This window comes from Lutra lutra, chromosome 7, assembly GCF_902655055.1.
Source record: "Lutra lutra chromosome 7, mLutLut1.2, whole genome shotgun sequence".
Taxonomy (NCBI): domain Eukaryota; kingdom Metazoa; phylum Chordata; class Mammalia; order Carnivora; family Mustelidae; genus Lutra; species Lutra lutra.
Window position 1 is genome coordinate 35,921,190 of NC_062284.1, and position 21,085 is coordinate 35,942,274.

General features: G+C 38.4%; 1 protein-coding gene across 1 annotated transcript in view; it reads left to right on the forward strand.

Moving 5' to 3' along the window:
* The window catches only part of UNC13C (unc-13 homolog C), a 611,946-nt gene that overhangs the window by 489,416 nt on the left and 101,445 nt on the right, over positions 1 to 21,085 (forward strand). The window contains exon 27 of the mRNA XM_047738968.1: positions 19,571 to 19,659. Coding sequence (XP_047594924.1) covers positions 19,571 to 19,659 — 89 coding nt within the window. The remainder of the gene's footprint in view (positions 1 to 19,570; positions 19,660 to 21,085) is intronic.

The following is a 21,085-nucleotide window of genomic DNA, read 5'->3' on the forward strand; positions in this document are numbered from 1 at the left end:
ATAAACTTTCCTGAACAGGGCCATGGAATCTGGAACATAACACCACCTATCCTAAACATGTGTATATTTTCATGAGCAATTTAACTACTCTTTTGTTTCAAAAATCATTGTCTATATCCTTTTTCATTTTTTTAATGTTGAATTTGAAGAGTTAGAAACTGCATCTGATCCAAAAGTATATGCATGTACCTGATTGAAATTCATTGTAAAACCTATTAGCTGTAAGGACTTAGTCTTCAGCTAAGCAAATCCCCACTGGAGAGGACAGAAATGAACCCCTATCATATTTTTCTGAGCATTATCCTTTTAACTTTATACTTGCTGGCAACAGGGGGATTGAAAGAGCACTGTTTTAAAGGAAATAATACTTTACACTGATAGTTCTTGAACTTCAGTATACATCAGAACACACATTGCTGAGTTCCATCCCTGGACTTTTTGATTCTGTAGTTTGGGTGGGGCCTGATGATGTACTTTCCTAACAAATTCCCAGCTGATGCCAATCTACTGCTCAGGGGACCACATTTTGAGAATTACCTCTCTTTGCTTTCAGAACAGCTACCCAGTAATTAGGAAATGGCTCTGAGTGCCCCTTTGCCTAATATGGGCAACATACTTGACTGATCTACTTAATGTTTTGAATCTTGAGGACACAAATGATTCCATATGTTTGAATGGGCCTTGAGACAGCGTGCAGTCATACAAGCAAATATCCTGTTGTATTAAGGCATGCAGTAATCCATAAATATAGGTGACCAATTGGTAGTGATAAATGAACATTCAGAATTTTTCTTTAACATTTTAGACTTTATGCTTACGTTTTACATATAATCTTATCAAAAGGTGGTGATGTACGGAGGCTAAGCTTTATGTTCAAGTTTCTGATCTGTCTCACCTTTTCTTCTTAATGTAAGTAGTGATATGACTCACTAGTTAATACATTAATGAGAATCAATCTACTATTTTCATCTTTTCCAGCAATTACAAAGCAAATTACAACATATGCATCAGATGTCTTAGATAAGAAAATAGACAATGTAAACTAGTTGTAGCTTCCTTTTAGTTCTAAAATTGTTTCCTAAAACAATTTGCAAAGTTGTTTTTTTTTTTTTCCCTATTTTATAGAAGAATCTGTTGTTGCCAGTTATATTTACCAAATCCGTAGGGCAGCAGGAGTTGAGATGGGAGTTTATTAATGGAGTCAGAACAATTAAAGTAATAAAGTTTGGGAGTTGGAGGCCCCCTCACCTCCCCCCACCGCCCACCAACCCAACACTTTCTAAATTTAAAAATACCTTTTAAATGAAAGTTGTAACTGTTACATCTCGCCCTGCAACAATTTGAAAACTAAACTGAAACCTCTAACTTCTTAATGTGTACACAGAGTGCAAAGGTGGGCTGTCCTCTGGCTGAATTCAGTAAGAGCGAGCAGCTATTTTTAGATTTATGATGGCAGATAACAAGGAGAAGTGGGCGTTTGAGGCTGTGGCCTTTCATTCCGCAGCATTCATCTCTTACGGGGTTTCTCTCTCCTCAGAGTTATCTCTACAATTATGGTTAACAAATCAGACTTAATAGAAAATTAAAAGAATAATGAGGGCCAGAAGGGCAAATCGCATAGAAGTGATTAATAAATATGATTAAGAATGTAGTGCCTCTACCACGGAAAGTTCAGCTAGGTGCTACGCTTGTGAAATTAAGGCAAGGTGCTATCTAGGAGGTTTCTGGAAGAGTTTCTGGGCAGGTGACCCAGGTCACGATGAAGTACAGATTGAAGCAGGTGCTGCTGGTCACCCTCATTCTCTAGAGCATCCCCGGGAGGGCACAGGGTCACTCTTGTGCCATCGGGCCTCTTTTGAAACTCACCTGTCTCTGAACCTTAATAAAATTTGAAAGAGAATTCAAGCCGCAGCCAGGAGGAAGGCAAAAAAAAAAAAAAAAAAAATAGAATTTAACTGCCATTTTCTAAAATAGGCCTATTTTATTGTCTTGTGATGCTCTTCTATTGTGATTGTCTGCCTTCACAAACCATCGATCCATGCAAACGAGACAAGCTCACCTCTTTAACCCAGCCAGTGCCCCCTCTCTTCTTGTAGTTGCTTGGAGGGCCCTCCCGCACCTCATGCAAATGGCTGAGGGAATTGTGTCCCCACTGATTAATGCTCAACAGGTACTCACTCCAGTTCACTGAACAGACCACATTCACATCACCTAACAGTGGATAGATGCAGTAATGCAGACAGCAGAACAGGGAAGCCAGAGCGAGACAGGGTATAAAGGCGGCTTTTAACAGAATAATTCCTGAACATCAGTTCTGTGTTTTGTTTCTTCTACCCCTGACTGAATCCTACTCTGTCCGGTTTCATGGTTAGTCAGCCAATAGACGGAGCTAAAAAGCCCAAAGTTCCTTCTCAGTCCAGTTATTATACTTACTTATTTTTTTAATGAGGGTTTTCAGGAGACACTGCCTTAAAAAAAAAAAAAAAAAGCTTCTCAATCCTCATGTGTCCCCAGATAACGTCAGGGAACATGGCACATTGCCTCAGTTTTCCCACTTGAAAAAACGAGCTGGAGTGGTACTGTATGGTTTCTGAAATTCATTCTAATTTTAAAATTCTGTAGTTATAAGGACAATCTTGTTAGCAATCCATTGAGTAGAGGTATAGTCTATAGGTAAGACAGAAAAAAAACTTTCAGTTAAGAGAAATTAATGTCATGTTACTCATACAAGGTTTGAAGGAGTCATTTTTTCCCAAGTACAGAGAAAAAGGAAAGGCATTTTCCCCCCTTCAGTTGTTTAGGCTGAAGAACCTACCTTAACATATCTCAAAAGCATTTAGTTGATTTGAAGAACTGTGACAGTTGGATTTACCACATACTCGCTTTAATTAGGATGTGAGACAGCTACTGACATTCAACTTTTGAAACCAGAAGTTAGAAGCATTAATTTATATAACTGATACTCTACCACAACAGTTCATGCAAACCTGAATGGCATAAAGAAAATGTCATAGTCTATCTCTTAAAATGGTCTTGTTTTGTAAGTTCTTGGGGAGGATCTCTTCTAGGAGGAATAAAAAAAGGAAAAAAGAAAAAAGGACCCCAGGTAAGCATGGGTGAAGCTAGAACACATTTTTTTTTTTTAATACAGAAGACCAGGTACATTTTTAAATTTCAGACAACGTACCATAGGACCCGTGCTGAATGCCATACCTCTACAAAGTGATTTAGGGCATTTCAAGAAGAGCAATTTCCTGCTGGATTCACTAGGGAATGTTCAGTGATTCCTCAATCATATATTGTAAGTTGAGCTGGCCATTTTAGGATGGATAAATTCTGATCACCTAGAAGGGTTGGAGAGAAGTGATATTAAAAAAAAAAAAAGGTACAGCCCAGATAAGATTATAATAAATTGTTTGAAGCACTTCCTTTGTTGAAAGCCAACTGGTGAGGTAGCAGGGTTAGCCTTCATTAAAACAACTCTAGGTATAGTTAGGAGGATAGAATAAAAAAGGGAACAAGAACACAATTTTGAGATAATTGTGTTATAATCTAGATGAGAAAAATTCTGTGTCAGAAATTGAAGAGGAGAGGACGGTTAGAGAAAATATTTTATAGATATCATCATATTTGGTATCCAAGTGAATGTGGAAGGTAGAAGGCAAAGAGGAGTCAAAGATGATGTTCAGATTTCTGCCTTAAACAACTGTATGGTATCAATCAAGTCAGAGACATAAGTTAAGGATGGGCAGGTAACAAGTTCACTTTTTGATATGTTGACATTTAGGTCCTCCATGTAGAAATGGTGGATAGGCATGGGAGAATATAGACATGATGCTCAGACCCTTGTTAAAGCTGTAGATATAGATTCAGGGGGTTGCTAACACAGGGGTGGGAGTTAAAGACATAGGCATGGATGTGATTGCTCAAGAAGAGAAAATAGAGTAAAAAAAAAAGAGTAGATGAGGAAGGGAAAATATTGATATCTAAGGAGTACAGAGAAGAATGAAAGTCAGAGACAAATGATAGGCAGAAAAATAGAGCTAGGAGAAGGTAGTCTCTACAGAAGCAAGGAATAAAGAGCTTGAGAAAGCAAAAGTGAATGCAGCATGAGTGGGTTGAATAAAGTCACTAGAAATCACAATTAAGAGATCACTGGTGATCTATATATGAACATTTCAGTGGTGTACTCAGCAGAAACTGTACTAGCATAGTTAAATATTTAAGAAATAAGGAGACTGAACAGTTTGGTCAAGAGAAGAAAAAAATTACAAGATGTTGATGAGAAGATAGTACAAAATAAGTTGGGGTTTTATTTTTTAAATTGTTCTTTTTTTTTATTTTAACAAAATACTGTTTGAGCACACTTACAGGATGTGGTCATAGAGGTAAAGATAGAGGGATGGAAAATAGAAGGGGATATTTGATGGGACAAAATCCAACAGGAGGAACCAAGAGCTCAAGTTGAACAGTGTTTTTCTTGGAAATGAGACTTTCTTTTTCATAGAAAGAGTTATGAGATTTGCACTTATTAAAGGATTTTTCTGCAAAAATCTTCAGAGTTTAAAATCCGTCAGTCTGATGATCATATTTTAGACACCGTGTAGATGAGGCTCAGGGAGTAATTAGTCTCCCTGCTCTGTACTGCTTTCACGAAGCAAATAAGGTAACTCTAACACTGATGAGCTGAAAAGGAGGAAAAATAACCTAGTAAACTGTAAACAACAGAAAGGAAATGAAAGAGTAATGAAAAATGGAGAAAAGGAATCAAATTCACACAAAATATCTTCCTTCCCACAAAGACTTTATTTTTTAAGAGTTTGTATTGAGCTTTCGAAAGAGTTTAAATGCCTCTTTCCAACTGACTAGTTACATCTCTAGCAAGAGTTTGATGGTTGGATATACAGTTGCTATTTTAAGAGGGTGAAACAACATTTACTCCCTTCATATCCCTTAGGGAGAGACTTCATGCTGGTAAAAAATGAACAAGCAAAACATGCAGAGTGGATATGGTAACCGTATTTTTAGAACCAGCTGAGTATCAAGACATAATCTGACTTGGTCTGACAATGAGACAAAAATTTGAAATCAGGACTGAGTTTATAACTCCAGAATATATGGTTGCTAAGGAATGAAACATTTCACATGCAAAAGTATTCTATTAATAGTCAATGCAAATTATGACTCCAAGAAGGAGCACTCTGGATATCAGGATTTCCTTTGAGGGAAAATTTTCATGCTTCTTTTGGCCCTCACCTCCTTCCTCAAATATTTGGTGAATGCCTGGGCATCCTGGGACAGACACCCAGGATGGACAGTTAAGGAAGATAGATTTCAGTGGAAGAGATTAATCAGAGAACAATTAAAAGAGAGCATATAAAACATTGTAGTCGACAGCACAGTTGGTGCAGAAGTTAGAGCTCCTAACTGCATGGGGCCAGAAACAAAGGAAGGAGGGAGAATTGAGGTGATAGGTAAATTGTCTTTTAAAGGAAAAAAAAAAAGTAGGTCTTAAGGAAAAAGAACTTAAAAGATAACTTGCGAGGGGGAGGAGTCAAGATGGCGGAGAAGTAGCAGGCTGAGACTACTTCAGGCAGTGGGAGATCAGCTAAATAGCTTATCTAAAGATTGCAAACACCTACAAATCCAACGGGAGATTGAAGAGAAGAAGAATAGCAATTCTAGAAACAGAAAATCAACCACTATCTGAAAGGTAGGACTGGCGGAGAAGTGAATCCAAAGCGACGGGAAGATACCGCGGGGGGAGGGCCCGGCTCCCGGCGAGCGGCAGAGCAATGGAGCACAAAATCGGGACTATTAAAAGTCTGTTCCGCTGAGGGACATCGCTCCAGAGGCTTAACTGGGGTGAAGCCCAGGCGGGGTCAGCGCGGCCTCAGGTCCCACAGGGTCACAGAAGGATCGGGGGTGTCTGAGTGTCGCAGAGCTTACCGGTATTAGAACAGGGAAGCCGGCTACAGAGACAGAGCCGAGGAGTAAGCTCTAAGCTCGGGGTTACCTTGAACCGGTCGCAGGCTCGGTCAGCTCGGAGCGCGGCCGGAGGCCAGGGTGACGGGAGTCATTGGGCGCTGTTCTCTGAGGGCGCACTGAGGAGTGGGGCCCCGGGCTCTCGGCTCCTCCGGGCCGGAGACGGGGAGGCCTCCATCTTCATTCCCGTTTTCCAGAACTCTACGGAAAGCGCTCAGGGAAAAAAGCTCCCGAAAGCAAACCCAGCAAACCCGAGCGGATTACTCAGCCCGGCCCCGGGTAAGGGCGGTGCAACTCCGCCTGGGGCAAAGACGCTTGAGAATCACTACAACAGGTCCCTCCCTCAGAAGATCAACGAGAAACCCAGCCAGGACCAAGTTCACCTACCAAGGAGTGCAGTTTCAATACCAAGGAGAATGGCGGAATTCCAGAGAAGAAAGCAAAGCACGGAACTCATGGCTTTCTCCCCATGATTCTTTAGCCTTGCAGTTAATTTAATTTTTTTTCTTTTTCAATTTTTTTTTCTCTTCTTCTGCTATTTTTTTTAACTTTTACCGTTTCTTTTTTAACGTTTTTTTAAATAGTTTAATATATATATATATATATATATATATATATATATATATGTATATGTATATATACATATATATATATATATTTTCCTTTTTATGTTTTTTCTTTATCGGCTTTCTTTTTATAATAGGTTTTTTTTTTTCTTTCTGAACCCCTTTTTATCCCCTTTCTCCCCCCTCATGATTTGGGATCTCTTCTGATTTGGCTAAAGCATATTTTCCTAGGGTTGTTGCCACCCTTTTAGTATTTTACTTGCTCCTTCATATACTCTTACCTGGACAAAATGACAAGGCGGAAAAATTCACCACAAAAAAAAAAGAACAAGAAGCAGTACCAAAGGCTAGGGACCTAATCAATACAGACATTGGTAATATGTCAGATATAGAGTTCAGAATGATGATTCTCAAGGTTCTAGCCGGGCATGAAAAAGGCATGGAAGATATTAAAGCAACCCTCTCGGGAGATATAAAAGCCCTTTCTGGAGAAATAAAAGAACTAAAATCTAACCAAGTTGAAATCAAAAAAGCTATTAATGAGGTGCAATAAAAAATGGAGGCTCTCACTGCTAGGATAAATGAGGAAGAAGAAAGAATTAGCGATATAGAAGACCAAATGACAGAGAATAAAGAAGCTGAGCAAAAGAGGAACAAACAGCTACTGGACCATGAGGGGAGAATTCGAGAGATAAGTGATACCATAAGATGAAACAACATTAGAATAATTGGGATTGCAGAGGAAGAGGAAACAGAGAGGGGAGCAGAAGGTATGTTGGAGAGAATTATTGGAGAGAATTACCCCAATATGGCAGAGGGAACAAGCATCAAAATCCAAGAGGTTCAGAGAACCCCCCTCAAGATCAATAAGAATAGGTCCACACCCCGTCAACTAATAGTAAAATTGACAAGTCTTAGTGACAAAGAAAAGATCCTGAAAGCAGCCCGGGAAAAGAAGTTTGTAACGTACAATGGTAAAAATATTAGACTGGCAGCAGATTTATCCACAGAGACCTGGCAGGCCAGAAAGAGCTGGCATGATATATTCAGAGTACTAAATGAGAAAAACATGCAGCCAAAAATACTATATCCAGCTAGGCTATCATTGAAAATAGAAGGAGAGATTAAAAGCTTCCAGGACAAACAAAAACTGAAAGAATTTGCAAACACCAAACCAGCTCTACAGGAAATATTGAAAGGGGTCCTCTAAGCAAAGAGAGACCCTAAAAGTAGTAGATCAGAAAGAAACAGAGACAATATACAATAATAGTCACCTTACAGGCAATACAACGGCACTAAATTCATATCTCTCAATACTTACCCTGAATGTTAATGAGCTAAATGCCCCAAACAAAAGACACAGGGTATCAGAATGGATAAAAAAACAAAACCCATCTATATGTTGCCTACAAGAAACGCATCTTAAACCCGAAGACACCTCCAGGTTTAAAATGAGGGGGTGGGTCAGTCTCATAAAGTGAGGGGGTGGAAAAGAATTTACCATGCTAATGGACATCAGAAGAAAGCAGGAGTGGCAATCCTTATATCAGATCAATTAGATTTTAAGCCAAAGACTATAATAAGAGATGAGGAAGGACACTATATCATACTCAAAGGAACTGTCCAACAAGAAGATGTAACAATTTTAAATATCTATGCCCCTAACGCGGGAGCAGCCAACTATATAAACCAATTAATAACAAAATCAAAGAAACACATCGACAATAATACAATAATAGTAGGGGATTTTAACACTCCCCTCACTGAAATGGACAGATCATCCAAGCAAAAGATCAACAAGGAAATCAAGGCCTTAAATGACACACTGGACCAGATGGACATCACAGATATATTCAGAACATTTCATCCCAAAGCAACAGAATACACCTTCTTCTCTAGTGCACATGGAACATTCTCCAGAATAGATCACATTCTTGGTCCTAAATCAGGTCTCAACCGGTATCAAAAGATTGGGATCATTCCCTGCATATTTTCAGACCACAATGCTCTGAAGCTAGAACTCAATAACAAGAGGAAATTTGGAAAGAACCCAAATACATGGAGACTAAACAGCATCCTTCCAAAGAATGAATGGGTCAACCAGGAAATTAAAGAAGAATTGAAAAAATTTATGGAACAAACGATAATGAAAACACAACGGTTCAGAATCTGTGGGACACAACAAAGGCAGTCCTGAGAGGAAAATATATAGCGGTACAAGCCTTTCTCAAGAAACAAGAAAGGTCTCAGGTACACAACCTAACCCTACACCTAAAGGAGCTGGAGAAAGAACAAGAAAGAAACCCTAAACCCAGCAGGAGAAGGGAAATCATAAAGATCAGAGCAGAAATCAATGAAATAGAAACCAAAAAAACAATAGAACAAATCAACGAAACTAGGAGCTGGTTCTTTGAAAGAATTAATAAGATTGATAAACCCCTGGGCAGACTTATCAAAAAGAAAAGAGAAAGGACCCAAATCAATAAAATCATGAATGAAAGAGGAGAGATCACAACGAACACCAAAGAAATACAGACAATTATAAGAACATACTATGAGCAACTCTACGCCAACAAATTTGACAATCTGGAAGAAATGGATGCATTCCTAGAGACATATAAACTACCACAACTGAACCAGGAAGAAATAGAAAGCCTGAACAGACCCATAACCAGTAAAGAGATTGAAACAGTCATCAAAAATCTCCAAACAAACAAAAGCCCAGGGCCAGACGGCTTCCCGGGGGAATTCTACCAAACATTTAAAGAAGAACTAATTCCTATTCTCCTGAAACTCTTCCAAAAAATAGAAATGGAAGGAAAACTTCCAAACTCATTCTATGAGGCCAGCATCACCTTGATCCCAAAACCAGACAAAGATCCCATCAAAAAAGAGAACTAGAGACCAATATCCTTGATGAACACAGATGCAAAAATTCTCGCCAAAATACTAGCCAATAGGATTCAACAGTACATTAAAAGGATTATTCACCATGACCAAGTGGGATTTATTCCAGGGCTGCAAGGTTGGTTCAACATCCGCAAATCAATCAATGTGATACAACACATTAATAAAAGAAAGAACAAGAACCATATGATACTCTCCATAGATGCTGAAAAAGCATTTGACAAAGCACAGCATCCCTTCCTGATCAAAACTCTTCAAAGTATAGGGATAGATGGCACATACCTCAATATTATCAAAGCCATCTATGAAAAACCCATCGCAAATATCATTCTCAATGGAGAAAAACTGAAAGCTTTTCCGCTAAGGTCAGGAACACGGCAGGGATGTCCGTTATCACCACTGCTATTCAACATAGTACTAGAAGTCCTAGCCTCAGCAATCAGACAACAAAGGGAAATTAAAGGCATCCAAATCCGCAAAGAAGAAGTCAAACTATCACTCTTCGCAGATGATTTGATACTCTATGTGGAAAACCCAAAAGACTCCACTCCAAAACTTCTAGAACTTGTACAGGAATTCAGTAAAGTGTCAGGATATAAAATCAATGCACAGAAATCAGTTGCATTTCTCTACACCAACAACAAGACAGAAGAAAGAGAAATTAAGGAGTCCATCCCATTTACAATTGCACCCAAAACTATAAGATACCTAGGAATAAACCTAACCAAAGAGACTCAGAATCTATACTCAGAAAACTATAAAGTACTCATGAAAGAAATTGAAGAAGACACAAAGAAATGGAAAAATGTTCCATGCTCCTGGATTGGAAGAATAAATATTGTGAAAATGTCTATGCTACCTAAAACAATCTACACATTTAATGCAATTCCTATCAAAGTACCATCCATTTTTTTCAAAGAAATGGAACAAATAATCCTAAAATTTATATGGAACCAGAAAAGACCTCGAATAGCCAAAGGAATATTGAAAAAGAAAGCCAAAGTTGGTGGCATCACAATTCCGGACTTCAAGCTCTATTACAAAGCTGTCATCATCAAGACTGCATGGTACTGGCACAAAAACAGACACATAGATCAATGGAACAGAATAGAGAGCCCAGAAATGGACCCTCAACTCTATGGTCAACTCATCTTCGACAAAGCAGGAAAGAATGTCCAATGGAAAAAAGACAGCCTCTTCAATAAATGGTGTTGGGAAAATTGGACAGCCACATGCAGAAAAATGAAATTGGATCATTTCCTCACACCACACACGAAAATAAACTCAAAATGGATGAAGGACCTCAATGTGAGAAAGGAATCGATCAAAATCCTTGAGGAGAACACAGGCAGCAACCTCTTCGACCTCAGCCGCAGCAACATCTTCCTAGGAATATCACCAAAGGCAAGGGAAGCAAGGGCAAAAATGAACTTTTGGGATTTTATCAAGATCAAAAGCTTTTGCACAGCAAAGGAAACAGTGAACAAAACGAAAAGACAACCGACTGAATGGGAGAAGATATTTGCAAATGACATATCAGATAAAGGGCTAGTGTCCAAAATCTATAAAGAACTTAGCAAACTCAACACCCAAAGAACAAATAATCCAATCAAGAAATGGGCAGAGGACATGAACAGACATTTCTGCAAAGAAGACATCCAGATGGCCATCAGACACATGAAAAAGTGCTCCACATCACTCGGCATCAGGGAAATACAAATCAAAACCACCATGAGATATCACCTCACACCAGTCAGAATGGCTAAAATTAACAAGTCAGGAAATGACAGATGCTGGCGAGGATGCGGAAAAGGGGAACCTCCTACCCTGTTGGTGGGAATGCAAGCTGGTGCAACCACTGTGGAAAACAGCATGGAGTTTCCTCAAAATGTTGAAAATAGAACTACCCTATGACCCAGCAATTGCACTGCTGGGTATTTACCCTAAAGATACAAACGTAGTGATCCGAAGGGTCACGTGCACCCAAATGTTTATAGCAGCAATGTCTACAATAGCCAAACTATGGAAAGAACCTAGATGTTCATCAACAGATGAATGGATAAAGAAGATGTGGTATATATTCACAATGGAATACTATGCAGCCATCAAAAGAAATGAAATCTTGCCGTTTGCGACGACGTGGATGGAACTAGAGGGTATTATGCTTAGCGAAATAAGTCAATCAGAGAAAGACAACTATCATATGATCTCCCTGATATGATGGAGAGGAGATGTAACATGGGGGGTTAAGCGGGTAGGAGAAGAGTAAATGAAACAAGATGGGATTGGGAGGGAGACAAACCATAAGTGAATCTTAATCTCACAAAACAAACTGAGGGTTGATGGGGGGAGGGGGGTTGGGGGAGGGGGGTGGGGTTATGGATATTGGGGAGGGTATGTGCTATGGTGAGTGCTGTGAAGTGTGTAAACCTGGCGATTCACAGACCTGTACACCTGGGGATAAAAATATATGTTTATAAAAAATAAAATTTAAAATAAAAAAAAAAAAGATAACTTGCATGCTGGCTATCTCTTCCAGACAAGTAATTTATATTATCACAGCTCAGTGGTGTTACCCACATGTTACCAGCTTTGATTTTGGGATTCTAAAACCCTTTATGGAATGTGGTTAAGATCTGTTTTGAAAGCTTTACTGTAAATTCACATTTTGACTTCATATTCTTAAATTTTCAATGTGGAGCCATTTATTGTTTATTTTTTGCCAGGGAAGTTGTTTAGGTACACATGATAATTCAGTTTCTCATTAGAATAAAGTTAATAACTGTTATTTTTGTTTTTTTACTTTTTTAAAAATTGTTTATATACCACACTCAGTGCTCCATGCAATATGTGTCCTCCTTAATACCCCCCACCCCCCCTTCCAAAACCCCCAGTTTTTCTCAGCGTTCACAGTCTCATGGTTCATCTCCCCCTCTGATTTCCCCCAACTCACTTCTCCTCTCCATCTCCCCATGTCCTCCGTGTTATTCCTTATGTTCCACAAGTAAGTGAAACCATATGATAATTGACTCTCTCTGCTTGACTTATTTCACTCAGCATAATCTCCTCTAGTCCCATCCATGTTGATAAAAAATTTGGGTAATTATCCTTTCTGCATCCATCACAACACTCTGATATATATACATACATAATACATACTACTCCATTGTATACATGGAACATACCTTCTTTATCCATTTTTCTGTTTAGCATTTTGGCTCTTTCCACAGTTTGGTGACTGTGGCTATTGCTGCCATGAACATTGGGGTACAAATGGCCTTTCTTTTCACTACATCTGTATCTTTGGGGTAAATACCCAGTAGTCAATGGCAGGGTCATACGGTAGCTCTATTTTTAATTTCTTAAGGAATCTCCGCACTATTTTCCAAAGTGGCTGCACCAACTTGCATTCCTGCCAACAGTGTAAGAGGGTTCCCCTTTCTCCACATCCTCTCCAACACTTGTTGTTTACTGTCTTATTGATTTTGGCCATTCTGACTGGTGTAAGGTGGTACTTCAATGTGGTTTTGATTTGACTCTCCCTGATGGCTAATGATGATGAACATTTTTTCATGTCTGTTAGCCATTTGTATGTCTTCTTTGCAGAAGTGTCTGTTCATGTCTTCTGCCCATTTTTTGATATGATGATCTGTTTTTTGAGTGTTGAGTTATCAGCCCTTTTTCTGTACTGTCATTTGCAAATATCTTCTCCCATTCCGTGGGTTGCCTCTTTGTTTCCTTTGCTGTGCAAAAGCTTTTGATCTTGATGAAGTCCCAGACGTTCATTTTCACTTTTGTTTCCTTTGCCTTTGGAGAGATGTGTCTTGAAAGAAGTTGCTGCAGCCAAAGTCAAAGAGATTACTGCCTATGTTCTCCTCTAAGATTTTGATAGACTCCTGCCTCACAATGAGATCTTTTATCCATTTCAAGTTTATCTTTATGTATGGTGTAAGAGAATGGTTGAGTTTCATTCTTCTATATGTAGCTGTTCAATTTTCCCAGCACCATTTATTGAAGAGACTCTCTTTTTTCCACTGTATATTTTTTCCTGCTTTGTCAAAGATTAGTTGACCATAAAGTTGCCAGTCCATATCTGGGCTCTCTATTCTGTTCCACTGGTCTATGAGTCTGTTTTTATGCCAGTGCCATGCTGTCTTGGTGATCACAGCTTTGTAGTAAAGTTTGAAATCAGGCAACATGGTGCCCCCAGTTTTGTTTTTCTTCTTCAACATTTTCTTAGCAATTCAGGGTCTCTTTTAGTTCCATACAGATTTTAGGATTGTTTGTTCCAGCTCTTTGAAAAATACTGGTGGAATTTTAATCAGGATAGCATTGAAAGTATAGATTGTTCTAGGAAGTGTAGACATTTTAACAATGTTTATTCTTCCAATCCATGAGCATGGAATGCTCTTCCATCTTTTTTGGGTCTTCTTCAATTTCTTTTATGAGTGTTCTGTAGTTCCTTGAGTATAGATCTTTTACCTCTTTGGTTAGGTTTATACCCGGGTATCTTATGGTTCTTGGTGCTATAGTAAATGGAATTGATTCTCTAATTTTCCTTTCTGTATTTTCATTGTTAGTGTATAAGAATGCAACTGATTTCTGTACGTTGATTTTCTATCCTGCCACAGTACCGAATTGCTATATGAGTTCTAGTAGTTTGGGGGTGGAGTCTTTTGGGTTTTCCATATAAAGTATCATGTCATCTGTGAAGACAGAGTTTGACTTCTTCTTTGCCAATTTGAATACCTTTTATTTTTTTGTTGTTGTTGTCTGATTGCTGTTGCTAGGACTTCTAGTACTATGTTGAACAACAATGGTGAGAGTGGACATCCTGTCATGTTCCTGATCTCATAGGGAAGGCTGTCAGCTTTTCCCCATTGAGAATGATATTCACTGTGGGCTTTTCATAGGTAGATTTTAAGAAGTTGAGGAATGTTCCCTCTGTCCCTATCCTTTGAAGTGTTTTAGTCATGAACGGATGCTGGACTTTGTCAAATGCGTTTTCTGCATCAATTGAGAGGACCATGTGGTTCTTCTCTCTTTTCTTATTGATTTGTTCTATCACATTGATGGATTTGCAAATGTTGAACTGCCCTTGCATCCCAGGGATCAATCCCACCTGGTCATTGTGGATAATCTTTTTAATGTACTGTTGGATCCTATTAGCTAGGATCTTGTTGAGAATCTTGGCATCCATATTCATCAGGAATATGGGTCTGAAATTCTCCTTTTTGGTGGGGTCTTTGCCTGGTTTGGGGATCAGGTTAATGCTGGCTTGATAGAAAGAGTCTGGAAGTTTTCCTTCTGCTTCAATTTTTTTGAAACAGCTTCAAGGAGAATAGGTATTATTTCTTCTTTGAACATTTGGTAGAATTCTCTAGGGAATCTGTCAGGTCCTGGGCTCTTGTTTTTTGGGAGGCTTTTGATGACTACTTTTATCTCGTTACTAGATATTTGTCCATTCAGGTTGTCAGTTTCTTCCTGATTCAATTTTGGAAGTTTATAGGTTTCCAGAAATGCATCCATTTCTTCGAGGTTGCTTAACTTATTGACATATAACTGTTGATAATAATTTCTGATGATCGTTTCTATTTCCTTGACGTTAGTCGTGATCTCTCCCTTTTCATTAATAATTTTATTAATTTGGGTCCTTTCTCTTTTCTTTTGGATTAGTTTGGCCAGTAGTTTATCAATCTGATTGAGTCTTTCAAAAACCAACTTCTAGTTTCATTGATGTGTTCTACTATATCTCTAGTTTCTAACTCATTGATCTCTGCTCTAATCTTGATTATTTTCCTTCTTGTGTGTGGGGTTGGCTTAATTTCTTACTGACTTTCCAGTTCTTTAATGTGTAAAGAGAGCTGGTGTATTCTGGACTTTTCAGTTTTTTTTTTTGAGGGAGGCTTGGATGGCTATGTATTTTCCCCTTAGGACTACCTTTGTCATATCCCATAGGTTTTGGACTGATTTGTCTTCATTCTCATTCGTTTCCATGAATTGTTTAAGTTCTCTTTTGATTTCTTGGTTGATCCAAACATTCTTAAGCGGGGTGATCTTTAGCTTCCAAGTGTTTGAATTCCTTCCAAACTTTTTCTTGTGGCTGAGTTCCAGTTTCAAAGCATTGTGGTCTGAGAATATGCAGGGAATAATCTCAATCTTTTGGTATCGGAGCCGTGATTTGTGACCCAGTATGTGGTCTATTCTGGAGAAAGTTCCATGTACGCTCGAGAAGAATGAATATTCTGTTGTTTTAGGATGGAATGTTCTGTATATATCGATAAGGTCCATCTGGTCCAATGTGTCATTCAATGTTCTGTTTTTATTGATTTTCTGCTTGGATGATCTATTACCGAGATCCCCTACTATTAATGTATTCATATCAATATGACTCCTTATCTTGATTAACAGTTGGCTTATGCAGTTGGATGCTCCCATATTGGGAGCATAAATATTTACAATTGTTAGATCTTCTTGGTGGATAGACTATTTAAGAATGATGTAGTGTCCTTCCTATTTCTGACTATAGTCTTTAGTTTGAAATTTAATTTATCTGATATGAGAATCCCTACCCCAGCTTTCTTTTGAGGCCTGTTGGCATGAAAGATACTTCTCCGTCCCTTCACTTTCAGTCTACATGTATCTTTAGGTTCCAAATGGTTCTCCTGTAGACACCATATGGATGGGTCCTGTCTTTTCATTCAATATGTAATCCTGTATCATTTTATGGGAGCATTTAGGCCATTCACATTGAGAGTGACTATTGGAAAATATGTTTTTATTGACATCATGTTGCCTGTGAAGTCCTTGTTTCTATAGTTTGTCTCCATAAATTTCTGTTCTATGTCACTCTTGTGTTCTTTCTTCTTTTATAAACTACCCCCCCCCCTTAATATTTCTTGTAGTGACAGCTTGGTGGTCACATTCTCTTTTAAACCTGGCTGGTCTTGGAAGCTCTTTATCTCTCCATCCATTTTGAGTGTCAGCCTTGCAGGATAAAGTATTCCAGGCTGCATGTTCTTCTCATTTAGTGTCCTGAATATGTTTTGCCGCCCTTTCTGTCTTGCCAGGTTTCTGTGGACAGTAAATAACTGTTACTTTGAATGCTTGGTTCCTTAGTTTATTTTTTTTATGGGTTTTTTTTTGTGTGTGTATGTGTGTGTGCTTTTAATAACTAAACAACACTACAAAAATGCAAGTTAATTTTGTTATTTGATACCATATTACAGTTAGAACCTGGCTAAGTTTTAAATCTTGGAGGAAATAAAAGTCAGGTAGTTTTTTACCTTTTCAAAGTAGCCAATAATTTGTAAAACATGTTGGTAATTTAGGTAATAAAGCCTGACAGCCCAAGTTATTATTCTTCACAAACTTTAGGAAGTTTGTAGTAGCAAGGAAAATTTCTCCAATACAGGCACATAAAGAAATGTAGAATTCAAAAATTGGTTACTTTTCTGCCTAAAGAGATTGTTTTATAACTAGATGAGTATGATATTTATGACAGTTATTATTACAAAAGACCTTCAATTTAGCTTCATAATACTGAATACTGTTTCAGTGGTTTAATGGTATGATTTGGATCAGATAAACATCGAGTACTTAACTAAAACTTTCCTTTTTTTTTTGGACTGGTTACATGACAGATTTGTTTGTCTCCACCTACTTAGAAACTTAAGCTTCTCTTAGGAAATGGAAACTGTCATCCAATATTGAAATTGCTATAGATTTTGACAGTTTCAGATTTTCAAGCAACAACCAATTATTTGATAAGAAATTTCCATTCACAAAATACCAAAGGTGGACTAAAATAATTTATGGGAAAATAGCATAATCTCATCCAACTGACCTTTGTATATGACTTTAAAGTCATTATCTTAACAAGTGAAAAAACCATCAATATATATCAAACTAATAAGAAAACTAAGCACTTTTAAATGTTTCAACTAAACATTTTAAATAAGAAGTAACCCAATTTTCCTAAAGAAAACTCTACTCTTGTAGCCATTTCCTTGGAGATGGCAGATGTGTTAGTGGGGAACTACCATCTGTCACCCCAAGTGGCTTACCAAAGAGTGGGGAGCCTGAAGAAAATGATGGAAGGGCTTCTCTCTCATTCTTATTCCTTCACAATCTTACCCAAATGAAATCAGGTTAAAATTGCTATTAGGTCAATAGCAAGACAATATAATAAAAAAAACTCAGGCTGCATGGTTCCCTAGGATTAGGACAGGAAATCCACAAATGTCTTCCTGGTTGAAGTTTGAGGAGTTAGGTTTATTAGGCTATTTGTGTTTTAAATATCTGTAAATGTCTTTTTAAAGTACATACCTTCTAATTGTCTTTCTGAATCACTGCCTTACAACCAGTTATAGCTTAATGGAACTCTCAGAAAGTATGAGACTCAAGGATATTCCAATTTTCCAAACTCCTAGAGAAATTAGTATTTGTTATACTGGCTTGTGTGCTGAGGGTAAGAGCTGGGACCCTGTCTATTGATAGGGACAGAAAAAAGATAAAGTCCAGAAGAATCACATCAGCTCTATAAGGGCAGCAGAAACTAACCAATGTGGTATCCACCTGATTTTGAGTCAAAGCTGACATCAAGGATTGGTCTGATATAATTAACAGTTAGATGCCAATGCAGTTTTTTATTTCCATTCAAGTGTTTTTAGTTCTGTTAATACAAGCTTGTTGAGATATATAAATATTACTTCTTCCTAACATTTTCTTAGTACTAGAAAACACTCCTGGAGGATTACAGTACTTAATGACCAGTGTATACTGGAACATCAATTGGTCCTGGGCTTACTCCCAAGAGTTTAAGTTGCTATTGGGTCCTGCATTTTTACTGTACTTCTTAGGTTCTCCTGTTTATACTAAGTCTTCCATTAATTTGTTCCACTCCCAAAAGTTGGCTTTATCCTATCCCTACTTTCAATAGTAGACTCTTATACAAGAATTATATATATTTTCCTTGGCAGGAAAATAATTTCTAAAGATTCAAAGGAAGGATGACTTAAATTTCAGAGAATATTCTAGATTGCTTTACATGAATTCCTATCAACTTGAGACAATGCGTCTCTTACAAGTCATTCTTTTTTTTTTGACAACTAGTTTGCAAAAACACACTTAATGAACAGAATACGTTTCTAAAGTGCTAGTAGAGTTTCGGTTGATCCTGAACTTTAATTACAAAAAATATTCTGTCAGTTAATAGATTGATGTATTTGTTTATGTTTATGCATAGTATAGGGGTTTTTTTGTAATCGTTAACATTATTTTAAGAACTTAAACCAAGTAAAAAGAATAGGTGCCTTTTAAAGTTTGCATTGGAAAAGTAAGCTTCAGATACGTTATCTTGATTTCATTGTTTTTTCTTTTGACCCTAAATTTGCTCAAAAGTTTAACTTCAAACTATAAATATTTGAATTCTTAAAGAAAAATGAAAACAAAATGAGAAACACTGGATCTTGAATTCTGAACTGCAAATTGGCATTGAGGAAGAAAAGTCAGTCCTATCACCTCAGAGAAACATTGGAGTACTTGGATAATTTATTTTTCCTATTCTTTTAATTTCATAGTTAGACAATATAGCTAGACAACTATGAAGTTGCCTTCATAGTTGAAGGCAAATATAAAAATGCCTTCAAATAAGCTACAATGGAACACTCAAAAATTATTTTTTCTTACTGTTTTTTAAATTTGTAATGGGCCTATGTATTTACAGGGATATTAAAGATTGAAATACATTTTGAAGCAACATGTGTATTTGACTAATGTATAATATGATATGTTTTCAAAGTTATGAAGTGACTGTGTTCCAGAGGATATCTTGTCATGCCTTGCATCCCATTGCTGTAACCAAAAAGGCTTTGCTATGTAGTTCTTATTTCTATGCATGCCATGCATTTTGATCAATTTTTTTTTTCATATATATCGAGAATTTCCTAAATTTTTCACTTGAATTCAAAGATCGAAAAAAAGGAACGGAAAGAAGGTATATATGTTCTGTTGTTTGAAGTTTGCCTTGTAACAAGCAAAACACTTGTAGGAGAAACAAAAGCATGCTTTCTCAAAACTCCAGAGTAATACTCTTTATGGTCTCTCTGCAGCTAGATCCTGAAGCTAGTACTATTCTGAAAGAACTTCAGGTTAAACTCAGTGGGGTTCTGGATGAGCTCAGCATCACTTATGGTGAAAGGTAAGTGACCTGAGTAGTTACTAACCAACTGTGTTAGGTTTCAGCTAATAGTAATCATGCTTTCAGTGCTGTTTCTCTCCTTTGACAGGTAAATCCATTTAACTTCAAGAATCTATCCAGGCATTAGCTCATCTGACCAATTTCACAACTGCACAATAACCTGATGTCTTGCTACATGTTCCCCAGAACTCCGTGTAATCCTTCAGTTGGGTAGCACATACAACACTATGCTTTAAATTCTGGTTTACTTGCCTGTCTCCCTGACTTTACTGGTATACTTCTTAAGGGCAAAAACCACATCCCTCATTCCTACATGAAATTCTAGTGTTTAGAGCTTAGCAATTGGCTGTTGAAAGAAAGGGAGGGAGGGAGAAAGGCACGGAGAAAACCTTTACATACAAAAGAAGACTGACTTGCCTTTAGGGCATTTATATCGATGTAGTTGAACTTCCAAATAACTGAATCCAACCCCATAACCTAATTAAGTCAGGGTTCTATGTTTTAGGGCTTAGGAATCTTAATGTAATTACCCCATGGGAGAGTACTGGCAAATTCTTTTTTCGTATTTTTTTTTTAAGATTTTTTATTTATTTGAGAGAGAGAGCATAAAAGGGGTGAGGGGCAGAGGGAGAAGCCAGCTCCCTGATGAGCAGAGGGCCTGATGTGGGACTTGATCCTGGGACTCCAGGATCATGACCTGAGCAGAAGGCAGTTGCTTAACCAACTGAGCCACCCAGGTGCCCCTTTTTTCGTATTTTTAAAAAGTTAACTTTGGGGGAGGAGTCAAGATGGCGGAGAAGTAGCAGGCTGAGACTACTTCGGGTAGCGGGAGATCAGCTAAATAGCTTATCTAAAGATTGCAAACACCTACAAATCCAACGGGAGATTGAAGAGAAGAAGAACAGCAATTCTAGAAACAGAAAATCAACCACTTTCTGCAAGGTAGGACTGGCGGAGAAGTGAATCCAAAGCGACGGGAAGATAGACCGCGGGGGGAGGGGCCGGCTCCCGGCGAGCGGCGGAGCAACGGAGCAAAATCAGGACTTTTAAAAGTCTGTTCCGCGGAGGGACATCGCTCCAGAGGCTTAACTGGGGTGAAGCCCAGGCGGGGTAAGCGCGGCCTCAGGTCCCGCAGGGTCGCAGAAGGATCGGGGGTGTCTCAGTGTCGCAGAGCTTACCGGTATTAGAACGGGGAAGCCGGCTGCAGAGACAGAGCCGAGGAGTGACTCTCAGTTCCGGGTTGCCGTGAACCGGTCGCAGGCTCGGTCAGCTCGGAGCGCAGCCGTAGGCCAGGGTGACGGTAGTCATTTGGCACTGTTCTCTGAGGGCGCACTGAGGAGTGGGGCCCCGGGCTCTCGGCTCCTCCGGGCCGGAGACCAGGAGGCCGCCATCTTTATTCCCGTCCTCCGGACTCTACGGAAAGCGC